The following is a 22,298-nucleotide window of genomic DNA, read 5'->3' on the forward strand; positions in this document are numbered from 1 at the left end:
CCGGGTTCACACCATTCTCCTGCCTCAGCCTCCTGAGTAGCTGGGACTACAGGCACCTGCCACCACACCCAGCTAATTTTTTTGTATTTTTAGTAGAGACGGGGTTTCACCGTGTAAGCCAGTATGGTCTCGATCTCCTGACCTCGTGATCTGCCCACCTCGGCCTCCCAAAGTGCTGGGATTACAGGCGTGAGCCACCGCGCCCGGCTAATCAATCTTTGTTTTTAAGAGACAGGGTCTCACTCTGTTGCCCAGGCTGGGATCCAGTGACACAATCATAGCTCACTGTTATCTCAAATCCTGGGCTCAAGTGATCCTCTTGCTTCAGCCTCCCAAAGCACTGGGATTACAGGTGTGAGCCACCACACCTGGCTCATTGATCTATTAGAAACAAAATAAGAAAGACAGCATGGTCTTTTTTCCAACAGCTTGAAAAATGTGAGAACCAGAGATTTTTTTTTTTTTTTTTTTTTTGAGATGGAGTCTTGCACTTTCACCAGGGTTGGAGTACAGTGGCATGATCTCAGCTCACTGCAACCTCCGCCTCCCGGGTTCAAGTAATTCTTCTGCCTCAGCCTCCCAAGTAGCTGCAACTACAGGCGCCTGCCACTATGCCCAGCTAATTTTTTGTATTTTTAGTAGAGATGGGGTTTCACCATGTTGGCCAGGCTGGTCTTGAACACCTGACCTTGTGATTCACCTGCCTCATCCTCCCAAAGTGCTGGGATTACAGGCGTGAGAGACTTTTAAACTGGTAAGTAATGTAAATTCATATTTTATCAAAATCCCAGGATGCTCTGCCACCATTTTTATCTCAGGCTCACATGTTGAGCAAGTTGGTACCTCAGGGATGATTGGCAGGTAGGAAAAGTCTTAATAATTTGGCTTTATGATTTTACAATCTTCCATAGCAGTTTGTCCTTTACTCATAACTTTCTACATATTAGGCACAGTGCTGAGTAATTTTTATATATTCCCACTGCAAATTGAACGAGATCAGTTGTCTTTACCCCTATTTCATATGAGGAATTCCATGTGTAGTGACTTGAGCAAGGTCTCATAATTAATACATGGTGAGGCTGGTGTGCTCGACTCCACTGCTTCCCCACCCTTAAATGATTTAATGCTGTAATTCACGTATTACAACATTCACCATTTAAAGTGTACAAGTTAGAGGTTTTCCATATATTCCCAGAGTGGTGCAAGCATCTCATTTATTCTTAAAATTATGTACCCATTTATTTTATCTAATACCTAGGGCAGGTTTTTTCTAGGTTGGTAAAAACTGATTCCACAAGTTAATTAAGCAGAATTTTATGGCACTCCATGTAGAGTAGTTTACAGGTAAGTTTGAGCCAGATATTTGTGTTTGAATCTCAGTTCCTTGACTATTGGTTGTATGATGTTGGGTTAGTTCCCTACCTCTGTGTGCCTCAGCTTCCTTATCTGCAAAAGGGGATAAAAAAGGAGTGAATTCACTTAAAGCACTTAGAATAGTGCCTGATACACACTAAATGCTCAATAAATGTTATCTATTATTGTTGTTATTAAAAGTTTTAACAGATATTTTAAAAAGCATTAACAGATCTTCATAACTCTGCATACTACAGAATCCTAAAATTAGCTCTGAATCATGAAAATTAAATTGTCAGTGAAATGTAGTCAGCGGAAATTGTATTATATCCCAGTTCTTTGCAAATTGATGATGCATGTGATGTCAGCAATTTATTAACAAAATATCTTATACAATTGATCATTTGGCACTCAGAAGGCATTTTCCCATTTAAGCATTACTCACTGTGACAGAGATAGCTGGTTGCCTATGCAGTATCCCTTTTCCTTCTTTTCTCATTGACAGAGCAGAACTTTATTCTGGGTGCCCTCCGACTACACATTTGGCCTCCTCCCAGCTGGAGTGGCCAAAATTGTAAATCGATACAGCCAAACAGGGCTTCCAGGAAAGGCCCTTCAGGAGAATTGACAAGGTTGGGAGAGAAGCCTTTTGCTGTCCCCCTCTTGCTCTTTCTTTGGGTCTTAATCAGACTTGATGTCTGGAGCTCCGACATTAATATTGGACCATATGTTGAACTTAAGAATGGAAACCACTCGTTCAGCATGGAGCAGCAAAAACAGGAGCTGGATGCTTCACACCAAAGGTGGGCTAATTTCCTAACTTCTTTTACATGACAAAAAAACAACCCACCCTGATGTTATTGGGTCTTTCTGCAATATACAGCTGTACAGGTAACATATACGTGTAATTTACACTTATACTTTTCTCAGTCAGCTCAAAAGGAACTTAAAATAACAGTACATTCTTTTAACAGATTGAGCACCGACTGTGGTGTGCCAATGATTGTTCTGAGGGCTGGAGAAGCAAGGGAAAATATAGTCTCTGCTCTCAAGAAATTACTAAGCCCGGCGGAAGAAACAGATAATCAAAAACAGTACAATGATGCCAGTGCCAGAATCAGGGACCAGGGGTGGGACAGACTTGACTTCCATGAGGACATTGACAAAGCAGAATACTGAAGAGGTTACCAAGTGAGAAGGAAAGGGCATTTCAGGCAAGTGCCTGACAGAAATGACCCAAGAAGCACAGTAGAAATTCTACAAGGAAATGAAATGTTTTGATCTGGATGCTGAGAATATGATCTAACACTTGGCTGCAGAAGCCAGGTCTTCATCTTTCGACCATCTCTTCATCCTCCAAGATCTAAGTTAGTTGCGAGAAGTCCTGGTACTTGGTGGTACCAAGTAATACCTGTTCCATCAATGTTTTGCACAATAAAGAATTGCCTAGCCGACTGAGGGATTCAGAGGAGTAAGACACAGGAAGAAGCGGGAAGAGGGGTTGCTTGACAAAGAGGTGGTCTCCCTCTCTGTCTTTCCGCTCTTTCCTCACTGCTGGACCTAAAATGAAGGAAAAGAGTGAAATCGTTGGGATGAGAATGCTTGGTGGCCTATTTCCTGTTGCCTCTATCTGTCCTGCTTCAATCTTCCTGCTGAATGATGGGAGAAGACAGAAGTGTTGGGGCTAGGTGTAATTTGCAGCAGTGAGACATAATGTGGCATGCTTATAGCAGACCCAGTGGTTAGCATGAAAGGTACACAGACTTGACCTACCCTTGTAAGACACATAACAACTCCCATAATTAATTTGAACCCTGTGGTCTCCGAACATACAAATACAAATTTACAGTTTTTAATTTAAAGACCATGTCACAAAACTAAAAATACGCCTGAGGGCAATGAATTGTGAAATACATCATGTAAAAACTGTCTTGATCTGTTATAATATACAGGAAGATGTGAAAGAGTGTGGGTTCCTTTCTAGACCACCACAATAAAGTATGACAACAAAGTGAGTTGCACAAATTTTTCAGTTCCTCCGTCCATAGAAAAGTTACGTTTATACTATACTGGAGTCTATTCAGTGTACAACAGCAGTATGTCTAAAACCACAATCTATGCACCTTAATTAAAAAACATTTTGTTGCTAAAAACAGCATTAATGATCACCTGGACCTTTAGGAAGTCAATCTTCTTGCTGGTGGAGGGTTTTGCCTCTACGTCAATGGCTCCTCATTGATCACGGTGGTGGTTGCTGGAGGTTGGGGTGGCTGTGTCAATCTCTTAAGACAACAATAAAGTTTGCCACATTAATCGACTCTTCCTTTCAAAAAACATTTCTCTGTAGCATGCAATGCTATTTGATGGCATTTCAACCAAAGTAGAACTTCTTTCAAAATTGAAGTCAATCCTCTCAAACCCTGCAGCTGCTTTGTCAACTAAGCTTATGTAATAGTCTAAATCCTTTGTTCTCATCTCTACAGTGTTCACAGCATCATCACTAGAAATAAAGTCCACCTCAAGAAACCACTTTCTTTGTTCACCCATAAAAAGCAACTCCTCATATGTTGAAGTTTTATCAAGAGACTGCGGCAATTCAGTACCATCTTCAGGCTCTACTTCTAATTCTAGTTCTCTTGTTATCTCCACCACATCCGTAGTTGTTTCCTCCACTGAAGTCTTGAACTCCCTCTAAATCATCCTTTAGAGTTGAAACCAACTTCTTCCAAACTGCTGTTAATGTTATATTTTGACCTCTTCCCGTGAATCACAAATGTTCCTAATGGCATCTAGAATGCTGAATCCTTTCCAGGTTTTCAATTTACTTTGCCTACTCCATCAGAGAAATCACTATCTATGGCAGCTATAGCCTTACAAAACATATTTCTTTTCTTTCTTTCTTTCTCTCTGTCTCTCTGTCTTTGAGAGGGAGTCTCACTCTGTCGCCCAGACTGGAGTGCAGTGGCTTGATCTCAGCTCACTGCAAGCTCCGCCTCCCAGGTTCACGCTATTCTCCTGCCTCAGCCTCCGGAGTAGCTGGGACTACAGACGCCCGCCACCACGCCCGGCTAATATTTGTATTTTTAGTAGAGACGGGTTTTCACCGTGTTAGCCAGGGTGGTCTAAATCTCCTGACCTCATGATCCGCCCGCCTCGGCCTCCCAAAGTGCTGGGATCACAGGCATGAGCCACCGCGCCCGGCCTACAAAATGTATTTCTTAAGTAATAAGACTTGAAAGTTGAAATTACTCCTTAATCCATGGTCTGTAGAATGAATGTTGTGTTAGCAGGCATGAAAACACTGTATTTATCTCCTTTTTATCTCCATCAGAGCTCTAAGGGTAACCAGGTGTATTGTCATTGAGCAGTAATATTTTGAGAGGAGGCTTTTTTTCTGAGCAGTGTCTCAACAGTGGGTTTCAGTAAACCATACTGTAAACAGATGTTCTGTCACCCAGGCTTTGTTGTTCCTTTTATAAAGCACAGGCAGAGTAGATGTAGCACAATTTTTTTTTTTTTTTTTTGAGATGGAGTCTCGCGCTGTCACCCAGGCTGGAGTGCAGTGGCAGCGATCTTGGCTCACTGCAAGCTCCGCCTCCCGGGTTCATGCCATTCTCCTGCCTCAGCTTCCCGAGTAGCTGGGACTACAGGTGCCCGCCACCACGCCTGGCTAATTTTCTGTATTTCTAGTAGAGATGGGGTTTCACCGTGTTAGCCAGGATTGTCTCGATCTCCTGACCTCGTGATCCGCCCGCCTTGGCCTCCCAAAGTGCTGGGATTACAAGCGTGAGTCACTGCACCTGGCAAGATTTAGCATAATTCTCAAGGGCCCTAGGATTTTTGGAATGGTACATGAGCACTGGCTTCAACTTCAAGTCACCAGCTGCATTAGCCCCTAATAAGAAAGTCAGTTCGTCCTTTGAAGCTCTGATGCCAGGCACTGACTTCTCTCCAGCCATGAAAGTCCTATGTGGCATCTTCTGCTAATAGCAGGCTGTTTCATATACACTGAAAATCTATTGTTTAGTGTAGCCACCTTCACCCATGATCTTAGCTAGATCTTGCAGTCTACATTAGCACTTGCTGTTTCACCTTGCACTTGTGTTATGGAGATGGTGTCTTTCCTCAAATCTCATGAACCAATATCTGCTGGCTTGGTTTCAAACCTTTCTTCTGCAGTTTCCTCACCTTTCTCAACCTTCATAGAATCGAAGAGAGTTAGGGTCTTCCCCTGGATTAAGAGAATGTTGGGGCTGGTTTCATCTTCTGTCCAGACAAGTCAAACTTTCTCCCTATCAGCAATAAGGCTGTTTTGCTTTCCTATCATCTGTGTGTTCACTGGAGTAGCACTTTTATTTATTGACGTATTTTGAGACAGGGGCTTACTCTGTTGCCCAGGCTGGAGTGCAGTGGCATGATCACGGCTCACTGCAACCTCAACCTCCCAGGCTCAGGTGATCCTCCCACCTCAGCCTCCCAAGTAGCTGGGACTACAGGCACTCCACCATGCCTAATTTTTGTAGAGACGGGGTTTTGTCATGTTTCCCAAGCTGGTCTTGAACTCTTGGGCTCAAGTGATCTGTCCACCTCCACATCTCAAAGTGCTGGGATTATAGGCATGAGCCACCACACCCAGCCAGCACTTTTAATTTCCTTAAAACTTTTCCTTTGCATTCAAGTTGGTTGTTTGGTGCAAGAGGCCTAGCTTTCAGCCTGTTTTGGTTTTGACATGCATTCCTCAAGAAGCTTAATCATTTCTAGAGAGAGATGTGCAACTCTTCCTTTCACCTGAGCACTTAGGGGCTACTGTTAGGTTATTAAGTGGCCTAATTTCAATACTCTTGTGGCTCGAGGAAGAGGGAAGCCCAAGGAAAAGGAAAGAAATGGGGAACAGCTGGTCAGTGGAGCAGTCAGAACACACACAACATTTATTAAGTCTGAAGTCTTATATGGGCATGGCTTGTGGCACCCCAAAAATAATAATAGTAACAAAGATCACGGGACACAGATCACTGTTAACAGATAGAGTAATGAAAAAAATTCAATGTCATGTGAGAATTACCAAAATGTGACACAGAGACATGAAGCAAGCACAAGCTGACGGAAAAATGGTGCCAGTAGACTCGCTCGAAGCAGGGTTGCCACAAACCTTCAATGTGTTGAAGATGCAGTAAAATGAGGTGTGCCTGTGCTCACACACCTGGCCTGTTAAGTCTCCTGACTCAGTAACTTTAGAGACAAAAATGGGGGCCTGTTACAATCCTCATTTTGTTATAAACAAAAAAATCACGATTTGTCTGGAGAAGAGAAAGGAAACTAACCTTACTGATTGCCAAGAGCTACATATTAGGCTTTTTTCTTCATGTTGTCTACTTTAATCCTAATTTAGCATTATCTTAATTTTTATTTTTAGAGATTAAGAAAATATGATTAACTGCTTTGTTTAAAGTTCTGCTAGAACTTTGAAGGGTCCACTGGTCAGACTCAGCATCAACATCAAAACATTAAGTAGCATTAAACGGGAAAGCCCCCAAAGACCCCATTTTTCTCATTATTTGTAAAGATAAGGTCTTTAGCTCTACAATAACTATTATTTATTCAACCAGCAAGTTATAAAATATACAGATCTTTTAATAAAGTGCCTCTGTTCTTCACACAGCACTTCAACAGCAGTCTTTCCATGAGAGTTGGCTTTCAGTTTAGAAAAAATCTGGTAATTAAAAATCCAAAATTAGTGGGACAATAAGACTTTCCCATCTCTTTGTTTTTATTTTCCTCCTTACAGGAGGAAGAATTTCCCATCTCTTTTTGGCCACTGCATATTACAATAAGCCCAACAACAAAAAAGAATCATTAACTCAAGAGGAATGTATCTTACTCCAGTTTCCCGTAGGGCAGTTCAGTAGTTAGTTTCACGCCAATGAGTACTGACTACAGAAAGAAAGAAACAACGAAAAAATATTTTTTCAACCACATTTACTAGCTCACATAAATATTTTAAAACAAATCCATCTGTCTTCCCTTTCAGTTTCCTTGGCACAATTTATCACAGTTCTTAACAAACTATCATAAGTATCCATAAGGGGAAAATGAATTTTAGAATATGAAAGAGAGGTTAATAAATAGCCAAATATGTCAACCATTGAAAGGACCACCAATTTTAAGATTAAGCCTGATTTGCAACTTTTATTGAAATACATGTCATCTATTAAAAACAAGGTTAATTTATAACTTGATCTCAACTTGTTTAATAGCAATTGAATTTTGACATAAAAATTGCAAAACTTCAACTAAAGAACAAATAAAACATTCAGACACAAGTTTACACTTCAAAAATTCTATCAACTTCAACAAATAATGAATGGCTGTATATTAATTTACATTAGTCCTGTGGTCCAGAGTACATTTTCCATTTAAAACGTTTTTACTAGATCTTCTGTATGGCATGGACAGCTTCTAGTGGGAATTAGTATATAGTCTGTTCTTGATGAAGACAACACTAGACAGATGTTGCCTGATGCCTGGATAATGCTGAATGTGACAAAACCAGCGAGACACATTAAGATATTTCTCCTTTTCTTGAACTGTCAGGTCAACCTAAGTAGAGATTAAAAACATACACACACAACACAGATGTTACATAAGCACAAATATTAATATCACTTAAGTAGGAGATAGAAGTTGAAAAACAACAACATCAATCCCCCAAGAGTTCTCAAAAGCCAACATATTCAGATAGGAGTAAAAGTTTCAGCCCAGTGAACACTGACTTGTAAAAGTTCTTCATGTTCAATGTTATGTTCAGTACAAAACCTGATGTGCTTCCTGGGAAATACCAAGTTTTCAGCAAATGCAAAATTTACATTAACTGAGGATTTGGATCAAATAATTTGTTTTTTACTTCATTGGAAAGGAAGATAGATTAAGATACAGTTCTTTCTCTGGTATTCTTTAGTAAACCTAAAAAAAGGAAATGATCCATTTCAAGTCAATATTGCTTAATATAAGGAGGGGCTATTTCCAGTGGTGTGTGACTCAGATGAAGGAGGCTGAGTAAATGCATGAGAACGGACCTTCATAATTCTGTTTGCAATAAAGCTGAACTCAATCTTTTAGTGAATGTAGCAGTTCACCCAATTTGCTATCAAGCTACAAGAATGCTCAGAGATTTGGTTAGAGAGATGTGATACAAACTGCAGGTGCTTATCATTTCACTGGGCTCAAATTCCAAAATAGGTGACTCAAAGACTTGTCTCTAAGATAAATTTTAGAATTATTGAGAGTTATCAGGTAAAGAGAAAACCAGTAGGGCAGTAACTTGCAGCCATGACCCCATGAATGGGTAGTGTAGTTCCTTCTCCTAAGTCACATTTACTTAACAGATAGTGCAAGTCTCTATAACACTGACAGGAGTGTTCGCAGAAAGAAATAACTCAGCCACCCTACAAGCGGTACAAACCCCCCAGTAGCCTGCTTGTTGGGAGACATTTTTAGTGAGATGAACTTCCTTTGCTTTTCAGAATTTAGCACATACCTGTTCTGCAGACAAACATTCTGCTAAGTTACCAGATCACCAAAGGTGAAGGATAAATCACTCTACATGCAATAATTATTACAGAATACAAAAGGATATTAACAATAAAATTAAAAAGTAGGCAGTATTTTCTCATTAAATGTTTATTTGGACTCGTATTTGTCGGCTCGGTTTACTTAAGTTGTTACTAGGGAGAATCTTCACTGCTTCTGTTTCATAAAAGTTTAAGTTTCAGGTTTTAGTGATACATACTTAAGTCCTACACACAAGCTGCTCTAGCACATTATAAAAACATTCATCTTGTCTAAGGTGTGTAAGGTTGTGTCTACTTAGAAGGATGTTACTATAACTGTCTCATCTATAACAGTCAGTCCATGGCACAGAGATAAATAACACATCAGTCAAGAAAACTGGTCAAGTATGTCTTTTTTAATGTAAAAGTTTAATTTTTATTATGAAAATTCATGGTTTCACATGAAAGAATTACATTAGGCTAACTGGTAGATTCAAACTGAAAGGAGCATCTACCTGTCAGGTGTGTTTTCATAGGCAGCACTTAATCTGTGGAATAAACTGAGCATCAGTCTATATTTCAAAAATATTTTGAAAAATATTTTGTAAAAGAGCATTTTGTTCTTTTTCTAAATCTTTACCATACATAAACTTCAGCAAGGACTTCAAAAAATTTATTAAAAGCTCAACCAGTAATAAACAGAGCTGCAAATCTAACAAGAAATGGGAGCTTTCTTACCAAAAATGAATAAATGAATGAATAAAATTCAAAATCAACTTCGACAAATCTCTTTGTCTAAAGCAAACAGATGTAACAATAAGTTTTACTCCAACTTGATTTCATGTCAGCTGCTGAAATATATGATGATTCAAATCTGACCTCTTTCTTACCATTTTAGTCCTTTCATAGCTCTTTCATTTCAGATAATTCTCCACTCAGCCATTTGGTAAAGCATTTCCAAATAATAGAGTACTAATGCTTGTTTATGTTCAAGTTGTTCACCCAGATTTTAAACTAGGTAAAAAGGGCAATGTTATGTGTGATATTTGTATTTCAGAACAGCATTTGGTGTCACTGAGGACTAGTATAAGTTGCTTACAGGCCTATTATTTAAAGAAATAATAACATACAGAACACAGCAAAATAAATATTCTCCAACTTAAACATTTTACATTTGGAGTCTCTAGAGTCAGGATTATCAACAGACTCACAGTAAAAAATAGTTTTTATTCCAAGAGCTCCTAAAGCTTCTAAAAATTCCTAATTTATTCCAATAATTTATTTATTATTATTATTTTTTGAGACAGAGTCTTACTCTGTTGCCCAGACTGGAGTGCAGTGGCGCAATCTGGGCTCACTGCAACCTCCACTTCCTGGGTTCAAGCGATTCTCCTGCCTCAGCCTCCCAAGTAGCTGGGACTACAGGCACATACTACCACATCTGGCTAATTTTTTGTATTTTTAGTAGAGACATGGTTTCGCCATGTTGGCCAGGCTGGTCTCGAACTCCTGGCCTCAAGTGATCCACCAGCCTCGGTCTCCCAAAGTGCCTGGATTACAGGCATGAGCCACTGCACCCAGCCCCCTATTCTAATAATTTTTAACTAGATGATCCATTTGACAATATTTTTAGATGATCTATTTTAAGAATGTACATTTATACATTTTCCCTCAGGAAACTTTTGCCAGAAACTCACAGAGTTTTTCAAAAAGGATGAGGTTACGGTTACCACTTTCACCTCTTTTTACAGTTTAAACTTTGGAACTTGTCCCTTTGAGTCTGAGATAATTATGAGTGATCTTGACTTGTTAACTCTGCTACTTTTTTGGAAGACATTCCCTATATAAACTTACTGTAAACAAAGAAATGAACAGATTTCTCCCCTCACCAAATTTACAGATTTTAAAAACATTTCTGATGGGATCTCCCGGACTATTTCACTTACAACACTGGTTTTCCACCATCCCTTTCTAGCTGAAGTTCTTTTTCCTTTCTTACAACAGGAAACAATGCAATTGTTCTAGCTGCCATTTCCTGCTTCATGTTGATCTGCATGCCAGTGTGTCTATAGTGGTGCTTGGCTCTTTCTGCCTAAAATAATAATTCCTTTTAATTTATATTGGCACTCTGTCATGACTTTGATCTTTAAAGCCAAGCAGATAATATTCTGAATCACTAATTTTCCATGAAATCATGTGAGAAACACTTTAAGTGACCCGTTCCAGATCAGGGTGACACGCTGCTTTGCTACCTTTCCAACTGGCATCACGCTGCCGACTTTGGGACATTCTTTAGGGCCAGTGCTCCTGGACTATTTTTGCAGTTATTTCTTTTATTTTTCCTTTCCTTATAAAAGAACCACATGCCTCCAATGGTGCTCCAAACTTCAGAACAAAAGTATTTCAGTTGATAACAATCTTACAGTCAAGCAGCACATAATATTACAAAGGATTTTAATAATCTTGAGTAACAGTCTGTTCACAGGGATGACTATCTACTAGTGAAATCACTTTAAGAAAGCAGTGAGTCACTGGTGTTATAATAAACAGCCACACTAACAGGCAGTATAACAAAGGAAAGGCAACATAATATTCCTCAAACGGAGTTAAGATAGACCAGATCTTAGAATAACTCAGCCATGACTAAAATTGGGCTCACAATGAAACAAAATACAGTGGAATTTTCTGATGACTCGAAGGTTCCTTGACTGCTGTTTTGTACACTGTGCTGATTACGTATTCCGTACTGAATAATGCGAACAAACAAATTAAGGAATGCACGAGGACAAAAATAAATAATATTGCCAAAGCAAACAAAGCACGAAGACCTGGCAAATATCAGCAGGTGGCCAATCTGCACCTCACACTCACCCTACCTTAACACCTAGAAATCATTTATTCCACATCTGAATGTATTTGTACCCAACTTAACTGGAATGTCATTTAACACCACAGTGCAATTCTGCCATTGTATAGGTTTTAGTCTGTGAGGCCTGTTCCTTGAGAAGGTGTTTATTTCTCTGATTACTTTGCCTGCACTTGGACTAGAGTGGGAGAGATACTTTGACTCATGATAGGAACCCAAAAGGATGGTCAACAGTGATTTACATATTAATCTATTCAATTTCACTTTGAAAAAGATAAGGATATCTTTAATCACAACATCCTAGTCACTATATATGAAGAGGACATACACTCCAAACTAGAAAATGTAAACACATACAGAATGCTAAATATTATTAATGTAACCCTAACTTTAACATGCTGTACTGAATGAAACACTTCTAACCTGCCTAAAAACCAAGTGCCCTCCAGTGCACTTAGACTTGTAATTAAATAACTTTGCAGCTAGTACTATGAATATTTTGCACTATAGGATTATGACCTTATTTATTCTGCTGGCAAAGGAATTCCAAACAAGTTCCCTCCTTTTCAGAGTATTTCTTTTCCCTACTGCAAAACCTGCATAAGCTAGAGGAAAGGAAAATTTAATTAAACACTTGGTTTATGAGTTGCACTTCAGTATCATCTTTTTTATTTTTAATTAGATGTAGAAATACTTTCCTTCTTAATGACAGCCCGATGCTACAGCAAGCCAGATCTTGTGGGTCTGAACAGACATTCACCAGCCTGCTGGCTGTCATCACAAAGGATGACTGATGGTATTTTTCCTAATATAAAGCTTAAAAAGTTAAATGTCAAAACATATGTCACATTTAAATATATATTTTTTAAAAAGCCAACAAGTTTGTTAATGTGGTTTTCAGATAGAAATTGTTCTTGGAGCCCTGTTGGGTAGCCATGCCCACAGCAGCACAGTCTCACTAAAATCAAGTACAGACTCCCTCAAGTTCAAAGACTGTGTTTAGGCTGCCACCAGGAGAGAGATGCTTAAATACCTTAGCAGCAAATCCTCTTTACCTCGGAGGCTTTTTTGTTTTGAAATGAGGTAAGTTGTGCCTTATGATCATTTTAAATTCGAAAAGCTACTAAAACATATTGAACCTAGCATGGAATAAAAGAAGCTGGTAATCAATGTATTTCAGCTCCAATAAACTTTCTCCACATTTAAATAACATTACTTATATTACACTTTCACTACAAAGATAAAAAATCTAAAAAATCTGAAATAGGAACTATAAATTGGTACCAGTTGTTACATATTGCTTTGATTTATTTTTTTAAGACAGGCCTCACTCTGCTGCCCTGGCTGGAATACAGTGGTGCAATCATGACTCTGTGGCCTTGACCTCCCTGGGCTCAGAAGATCCTCCTACCTCATTCCCCCAGGTAGCTGGGACTACAGGCACAGAGCTACCATGCCTGGTTAATGGTTTGTTTTTTTGTTTTTTTGTTTTTTTTAAATAGAGACGGGTTTTGCCCTGTTGCCTAGGCTGGTCTTGAACTCCTGGGCTCAAGCTATCTATCAGCCTCCCAAAGTGCTGGGATTACAGGCATGAGCCATCATGCCCAGCCTTAATATTGCTAATCTCAATAAGCATTTAGCTGCACAAGGCACTGTTTTAAAAGCCAAGAGGGGATGAACAGAAATAAGACAAATCCTCTTTGGTCCCTTATTTTGTGTAAATTGAATCATATTCTTTGTAAGTATGGGGAACATTCATTCTACTTCACTCCTGTTGTCTCAACGTAATTATTAATAGGCCTCCTTTCACAGACAAGTGTTTTGGATGAGAAATCATGTGGTCGCCCTATTTACAAAGAATATTTGTAATCAAACTTATCATAAGCTTTCCAGAACAGTGAAAATTCCCTTAGATAGCCAAGGCCATCCACATCTTCAGATATTTTTCTGACAATTTTATGATTCTGTATTCTACTTATCTGCCTCATTCATTAATAACATAATATTCTGACCAGAGATTAGCACTGGATTCCATTTTCTCTACTTCATTAATTGCTTTCATGTAAAACAGTCTAATTTCTTCAATAAGATTAATATGCCCCTGAAAATAGTTTTATACTTCTGTTGTCTCCCTCTCAAGTATGGCATAGTGGGCATACACAGTGGGCTCTCAATAAATCATTTAAAACTCATAATAGTTTTACATTAAATTAAAGATCATTCTAAGCCATTACAATAATGTTACAGAATTTAACATAATCACTGAGGATCTTTGAGGAACAATTCAGAATAAAGTCAAGTAAATTCAAACTGAAGGATTATAGCTTGAGTAGGGGACTAATAACTGTATCATGCATTATTACGGTATGTTTAGGGGGTGAGGGGAAACTAAAAGGAATCCACTTCTATGACTGTCATGAAGCCCAGGAGTTCGGGAGGGAACTGCATTCCATTCTGAATTTTCTGGTTACAATCCCTGTCTTTTCTCTTCAACCTCAACTGAAAACCCAGACTCAAGAGGCCTCAATCTGTGCCCTCTTATTCTTGGCAAATGGCAAAGCCAACTATGTAGGAGGCTTTTTCAGAGGAGAAAACGACTTTGTTTTTCCAAAAGACAAACCCTCCACTTTGCTTTATGAGGCAGATAGCAGCCCCAAACCATGGACAGGTTGGGGCCTGCGCAGGCCTCAATTATTACAGTATTTTATAGTTTATAATACAAAGAGCTTCCCCACACATTAAGACACTTCAGTCAGAAGATCTAGTTTGGCCCTTCCAAAAACTGAGCGCTGTGCCTTTAAACCACTCAAGTTTCCTAAGCATTAGTTTCCTTCTCTGTAAAAGGAGGCTAATAACACTGGTCCTATTTCCTTCTTAGTGATGAGGTACAGCGAGAAAGTATAGAGGCAACTCCTTGAAAAGCAGAGAGAAATACGTTTAAAAATGTATTCAGTGTTTATGGAGGGGTGACTACATACACATGCCAGGAATTACCTCAGACAATGGTGTTACAAATATGTGTCGCTACAATCATTGAGTCAAGCAGCTTATTTTCAAAGAATTTCAGTAAGAGTGAAACAAGCTAGACCTGAGGTGTATATGAGGTACAAACACACACAGAGGAAGAAGCACCTCAATATGGTTTAGGAGCCTGAGAGGGATTCAGCGGAGGAATGAGTGGGAACCGAGAGATTTGCATTTCATTGGGAAATGCAAATGAAGTGGGGAAGAAGGGAAGGGCTGGGACCAGGGAGCAAAAGAGAAGAGTAATGCAAGGACGCTGGGTAGAAAGAGCCCAGCATCCAGCAGGCTCTGGGGCACATGTTGTGGCTGAGAGAATGACAGGAAGGAGGATAGCAAGGGAGGCAGGAGTCAGATGAATTAAGACAGAGTTTCACTCTTGTCCCCCAAGCTGGAGTGCCTTGGTGCGATCTCTGCTCACGGCAACCTCTTCTTCCTGGGTTCAAGCAATTCTCCTGCCTCAGCCTCTGGAGTAGCTGGGATTTCAGGCATGCGCCATCACGCCTGGCTGATTTTTGTGGTTTTAGTAAAGACGGGGTTTCACCATATTGGCCAGGCTGGTCTCAAACTCCTGACCTCAGGTGATCCGCCCACCTTGGTCTCCCAAAGTGCTAGGATTACAGGGGTGAGCTACTGCGCCTGTCTGAGTTAATTATTTTGAGAAAGAAAAAGACATGGTCATGAGAAAGACTGCTCCAGGGGCCACCAAGCTCATCTCTTATAGTCCATCCTCTTTAGATGAACAAAAGATTCTAAATACTGGAACTTGGGAAATGTCATTGGGATCATAGGAAAAGACACATGTGAGAGGCATTTAGGAGCTGGAAATCAGGATCTGATTGACTGGATACATGAGGTGCACAATGCACAATGCACAAAAATGCATGAGTTCTTTTTTTCCACAGGGGGAAGATGGGTGTTGGGGTGATGGGGAGTTGAGCCAACCTTGTAGGCAGAGAGATGGGTATAAGAAAGCACATATTCTGGGGCCAAAGTGTCTGGTTTCTGGACCTCGTTCCACCACTTCCTTGGGCAATCTCAAAGAAAACATTTGACCTCTCTATGCCTCAGTTATCTCATCTGTAAAATGGGGCTGATAATATTAGTGCCTACCCTACATGGCTGTTATTAGGATTAAATGAGTCAACATTTGTACAGCATGAAGAACAGTGCCAAGAACATAGTATCATGTCATCGCTCATGAACAAATTTAAAATAAAGAGACTGATCATGTAGGTAGTGGGCAAGATTGAAGAAAAAAAGGAAATACAATCTGGAGCAAGATCCAGAAAAGGCAGGAGGCGGAGAGGAGATTCAGGTAAGAGGCCAGATGAATGGTGATATGGTTTGGCTGTGTACCTACCCAAATCTCATTTTGAAATGTAACTTCCACAATTCCCACATGTCACAGGAGGAACCTGGTGGGAGGTAATTGAATCATGGGGGCAGGTCTTCCCTGTGCTGTTCTTGTGATAGTGAATAAGTCTCATGAGATCTGATGGTTTTATAAGTGGGAGTTCCCCCGCACAAGCCCTCTCTGCCTGCTGCCATCCATGTAAGACATGACTTGCTCCAACTTGCTCCTCCTTGCCTTCCACCATGATTGTGAGGCTTCCTCAGCCACATGGAACTGTTAAGTCCATTAAACCCTTTTTCCTGTATATATTACCCAGTCTCAAGTATGACCTTATCAGCAGCGTGAAAATGGACTAATACAAATGGATCGGCCTAGGAAAAAGGCAAGGCTGAGACCAGGAAAAGGAGACAAGATAGACAAGGATGCACAATCAGGCAGGCTGGAAGATGAAGGGATTCAGATGAACAGCCTCCACTTTTCTAGATGAATAATGGAGGAAGGCTCGGTGATAAGGACTAAAGATAAAGGAGGAGGGAGAAGGAAGGGGCTTAAGGAAGGAAGTAAAGGTTTGGAAGTATCCCTGGGAGAGAAAAAAAAGGAGCTGAGCCAGTATGAGAGCCCAGCTGCAAATGGATAGTCAACATTTTTAGTGGCAGTCATCTACAGTGTTGTAATTTCTCCAGTAGAGCTCAGCTTGGATCTTGGATGTAAGACTGAAGACATTTATTTGGACTGGCCAAGAGCCGGGAACTTACAGGGAAAGGGTGGTGACTGTAGGGTAAAGCAAAGGAGCTGAAGATACTAAGAGGACGTAGCTGAAGTTACACAAAAGGGGGTCTAGGTTGGGTGGGGAAGAAAGTATACAGATTTGGAAAAGAGGAGTCAAATTACATCAGACAGAAATTAGACACTAAGAGATTAAAAGAGCTAAGATAAGCGGTGTATTAGTCAGGGTTCTCTAGAGGAACAGAATTAATGGAATATATATATATATAAAGGGGAGTTTATTAAGTATTAACTCACACAATCACAAGGTCCCACAATAGGCCATCTTCAGGCTGAGGAGCAAGGAGAGCCAGTCCGAGTTCCAGAACTGAAGAACTTGGGAGTCTGATGTTTGAGGGTAGAAAGCATCCAGCATGGGAGAAAGATGTAGGCTGGGAGGCTAAGCCAGTCTAATCTTTTCATGTTTTTCTGCCTGCTTTATGTTTGCTGGCAGCTGATTAGATGGTGCCCATCCAGATTAAGCTTGGGTCTGCCTTCCCCAGCCCACTAACTCAAGTGTTAATCTCCTTTGGCAACACCCTCACAGACACACCCAGGATTAATACTTTGCATCTTCAATACAATCAAGTTGACACTCAGTATTAACCATCACAAGTGGTTACACAGAAGATGGGGTACTGGAGTTAAGATCTAGAGGTGGAATGGTAGGAATATGGGGCCCAGGGGATGATGACAAAACCTAAAGTGTAGCTGGAGAAGTCACTGCTGAAGAAGAGCAGAAGCATAGGAAAAAAATCAAGGTCAAGGAAAAGGAAGCAACTGAAAGGAATTCCTTTCATTTTTATTTGATAAGCCAAAAATGCAAATCTGATCTAAATTCAAGACAAAGTTTTAAAAATCATTCTCAACACTACAAAAAAAAAGCCAGTAACTATACAAATACTCACTATAAAGCGATGAAGTCCATAGTACAATAGGATATCTGCTAATGTAAAGTTATACCCGGTAAGGTAGACTTTATCTTCAAGATATGAATTAAGATCCTAGAAAAAAGAAAAAACAAATAAATATTAATGTAAAAAACAGTAATAATAAAGTTAATTATCATATCATGACTTAAAAGATTTAGGCTACTAGAAAACAAAATATTGCCATTTAATAAATTTACTCTTTGACATTAATATTCATTCAAAATCACAAATAATACACCAGTCACCTCATTTTAAAAAAATAGGCTAAACATTACTAGTCTTAAATAAACAAGAAAACATTAGAAAATGATATTCAAAGTGCCATCTATGATCATTTTAAAGTCTAGCTTTTTGTTTTTGGAAATATTTTGTTACTCATGCTCATTAGTTACACTTATTTTTTCCATTAAAATACAAAAATTCCCCAACAATTTCAATCTCTTTAGAGAATTCTAAGAAACTCTATACCCATGAAACAATAATTCGCCCATTTCCCCTTGCCTCTAGGTCCTGGCAACCACCAGTCTACCTTGTTTCTATGAATGTGACTACTTTAGATACCTCATATAAGTGCAATATAGACTTTATGTACTTTTGTGACTGGCTTGTTTCACTGAATATAAAGTTCCTCCATGTAGCATGCAGCACATGTCAGGATTTCCTTCCTTTTTAGGGCTGCATAATATTCCACTGTATGTACAGATCATATTTTATCGATTCCTGTGTCAATAGACATAGTTGTTTCCACCTCTTGGCTACTGTAATGCTGCTGTGAACAGGAGCGTACAAACATCTCTTCAAAACCACGCTTTGAATTCTTTTGGGTATATACTTACAAGTACAATTGCTGGACCATATGGTAATTCCATTAATTTCTTGAGGAAGTGCTGTTCTGCTTTTCATAGCAGTTACACGTTTTACATTCCCACCAACAATGCACAAGGGTTACAATTTCTTCATATCCTTACCAACACATGTTGCTCTGTGGGATTTTTTTTGGTAGTAGCCATCCTAATGGGTGTGAAATGATATCTCATTGTAAACGTGATCTACATTTCCCTAATGATTAGTGATTCCAGCATCTTTTGATATGCTTGCTGGCCACTGGTATATCTTCTTTGGCTAAATGCATACTAAAGTCCTTTGCCACTTTTGAAATCAGGATATTCGGTTTGTTTGTTGCTGAGTTGTAGGAGTTCTTTACATATTCTGAATATTAACCCCTTATCAAACATATGATTTACAAATTTTCTCCTACTCTATGGGCTGCCTTTTCACTCTGTTGTCTCCTTTGATTGTGTCCAGAAATGTTTAATTTTGACATAGTCCAATTTATCTATTTTTACTTTTGTTAGAGGTATTTTCTGGCAGACCAGCATGAATACGTCAATTTCCTGAGATGGAAAATGTTGCCTTCCCTTAAAATTAACACTTAATTTAGTAGAATAGGAATTTACATTGAATTATAGTCAATTAAGTGAAACAACAAATTCATAAAACCTTCAGAGGAGGTTTTGTAAATGAGTTATATGAACTATTATTAAATACTCTTTGAGGCTCCTCTAAGGACTAGATATAAAAAACTGTCCAGTGATCAACAGCATTTATTCTAGAATAATTCCTTAAACTATAGAGAGGGCATTTTGTTCCGATTCTCAAATCACATCTGTCTTAGTCCACCTGGGCAACTATAATAGAATACATAGACTGGGTGGCATGTAAACAAAAGAGACTTATTCCTCACAGTTCTGGAGGCTGGAAGTCTAAGATGAAAGTGATGGCAGATGCAGTGTCTGGTAAGGCCTTGCTTCCTGGTTCACAGGCAGCTGTCTTTTCACATGGTGGAAGGGGTGAGGTCTCTCTCAGGCCTTTTATTAGGACAATAATTCCATTCATGAAGGCTCTGCCTCCAGGACCTAATCACCCCCAAAGACCCCACCTCCTAACTCCATCACTTTGGGGGTTAGAATTTTAACATATAAATTTGGGGAGGGGGAGTCAAACATTCAGACCATAGCAACATCCCAGAGTATCTGGAATATAGTGGTTCAGCAATCAGTAAAAAATGTTTGCAGAATTGAATTTAATCTCTTTGAGTTTGCAAACAAAGTTAACATGATACACGCTCAACATGAAGATAATGATGAAGACCTTTATGATAATCTACTTCCACTTAATAAAGAGTAAACACATTTTCTCTGACGATTTTCATTTAAAGACAGTCATTTTCAAAATGGTATATGAATATGAGCCCCTAAAGGTGGTACAGATAAGAACATAAAGGAATATGGACACAAATGAGACAGGCATGGAAGAATCAAAATAAAATTTGGGTGGAAAGGGTAGAACGTATTGGTATATTAGGGACTACCACTTAAATTTTATGGTACTCTGTTGAATGGATATGATTTCTCTCCAAATATCTTCAGAGAAATCAACTTTGAGAAAGTATAAGAAATAAAATATCTTCATTTAATTTCAAATAAAATAAATACATCTTCATTTAATTTCAAGAAGTATTTAAAGACCAGTTTTGTATATTTTCTCCAAAAACAGAATCTATATCCATGTTTTAGTGATAAAGACTGTTTTTATTTTTATTTTTTTTTGAGATGGAGTCTCACTCTGTTGCCCAGGCTGGAGTGCAGTGGCGCGATCTTGGCTCACCACAACCTCTGCCTCCAGGGTTCAAGTGATTCTCCTGCCTCAGCCTCCTGCGTAGCTGGGACTACAGGCACACAACATGACCGGCTAATTTTTTGTATTTTTAGTAGAGACAGCGGTTTCACTATGTTGGCCAGGTTGGTCTCAAACTCCTGACCTCGTGATCAGCCCGCCTCGGCCTCCCAAAGTGCTGGGATTACAGGCGTGTGCCACCGTGCCCGGCCAAGACTCTTAAAAATGTAGTTTTTATAAACTATGATTAGGTAATATTTTCTGGGTTCATGATATAAAGAAAATTTTTCCTACCAAAAGACAGAGTTTCACACATTCAAAATATTCACAGGTGAGAACTAATTATGTCTGACGTTCGTTTCCTCTTTTTTTTTTTTTACAATTCTTTCTGATGCCATTGTCAAACTGTTAAATACTTCCCCTACAATTCCACCTGATTTTTCTTTTTCCTTCCATCTATTAAACTTTCTAATAATACAAAAAAGTTGAAAAAGCAGTAAAACAACTATATACTCTCCATCTAGACTCAACAAATGTTAGTGTTTTGCAATGCCTGCTTTTTGAAATTATATACTACCTTATTTATGAGGCATTTAAACTTAGCATTGTGGTTTTACCACTGAAATGGCACTTTGACAAATGAGAATTAAACCCTTTCATAATATCCTAAAAGGAAGAGTTTTAAAAATAAATAATAAAAACCTATACAGCCCAGTATAAACACAGGCAAGGAATACATGTAAGTGAATTTTTAAAAATAATAAAATAGCTAATAAGCAGTATGAAAATGACACATTAATAATTTTATTTAAAAAAAAAAAAAGCAAATAATTTTTGTTTTTTTTTTTTGAGACACAGCCTCGCTCTGTTGCCCAGGCTGGAGTACAGCGGGGTGACCCTGGCTCACTGCAACCTCCGCCTCCCGGGTTCAAGTGATTCTCCTGCCTCAGCCTCCTGAGTAGCTGGGACCACAGGTGCATGCCATCACGCCCAGCTAATTTTTCTGTTTTTAGTAGAGACGGAGGTTCCATCATGTTGGCCAGGCTGATCTCGAACTCCTAACCTCAAGTGATCTGCCTGCCTCGGCCTTCCAAAGTGCTGGGATTTCAGGCGTGAGCCACCGCATGCGGCCTCAAACGAATAATTTTTAAATTTTCTTGTTTTGGTAATTAAATTGGGGTAGTGAAGGAGAAAGAGGTAATACCATGTTAGTTTTGTGGAAGAGGCCACTCTCATATGCTATGATACTATAACAATGTACTTTTCTGGAGGACAAATGAGCAACATAACTTTAAAAATATATAGCTTTTAGCCTAGCAGTTTCTCTTGCAGGAATTTAGCCTAAGGACACCGGGTGCGGTGGCTCACTCCTGTAATCCCAACACTTCAGGAGGCCGAGGCAGGCGGACCACTTGAGGTTCGGAATTTGAGACCAGCCTGGCCAACATGCTGAAACCCCATCTCTACTAAAAATACAAAACAAATTAGCTGGGTGTGGTGGCATACACCTGTAATCCCAGCTACTCGGGAGGCTGAGGCAGGAGAATTGCTTGAACCTGGAAGGCAGAGGTTGCAGCCTGTGTGACAGAGCAAGACTCTTAAAAAAAAAAAAAAAAAATTAGGCTAAGGAAACAAATGGGAATGTGCTCAAATATTTAGCAACAATCTAGTAACTACCCAGGGATAGATAATTTAAATTGTGGTACAATTACAGCTTAAACCTTGAACAACGCAGGTTGGAATTGCACAGGTCCACTCAAACACAAATTTTCTTCTGCCTC

At 39.3% G+C, this 22,298-nt stretch overlaps 1 protein-coding gene across 2 annotated transcripts in view; it reads right to left on the minus strand.

Annotated features, from left to right (window-relative positions):
- Positions 1 to 1,298: 1,298 nt before the first annotated feature.
- The window catches only part of EEF1E1 (eukaryotic translation elongation factor 1 epsilon 1), a 28,853-nt gene continuing 7,853 nt past the window's right edge, over positions 1,299 to 22,298 (minus strand). Inside the window, exons 3-4 of one of the 2 annotated variants that reach the window (XM_054490864.2) lie at positions 17,818 to 17,913; positions 1,299 to 1,446 (exon numbers count right to left, since the gene is read on the minus strand). In XM_054490864.2, coding sequence (XP_054346839.1) covers positions 1,411 to 1,446; positions 17,818 to 17,913 — 132 coding nt within the window. In that variant the 3' untranslated portion in view covers positions 1,299 to 1,410. Of the gene's footprint in view, positions 1,447 to 7,511; positions 7,951 to 17,817; positions 17,914 to 22,298 lie in introns of those variants that run through there. The other variant, XM_054490862.2, reaches the window with a different exon arrangement.

Source organism: Pongo pygmaeus, chromosome 5 (assembly GCF_028885625.2).
Source record: "Pongo pygmaeus isolate AG05252 chromosome 5, NHGRI_mPonPyg2-v2.0_pri, whole genome shotgun sequence".
NCBI lineage: Eukaryota > Metazoa > Chordata > Mammalia > Primates > Hominidae > Pongo > Pongo pygmaeus.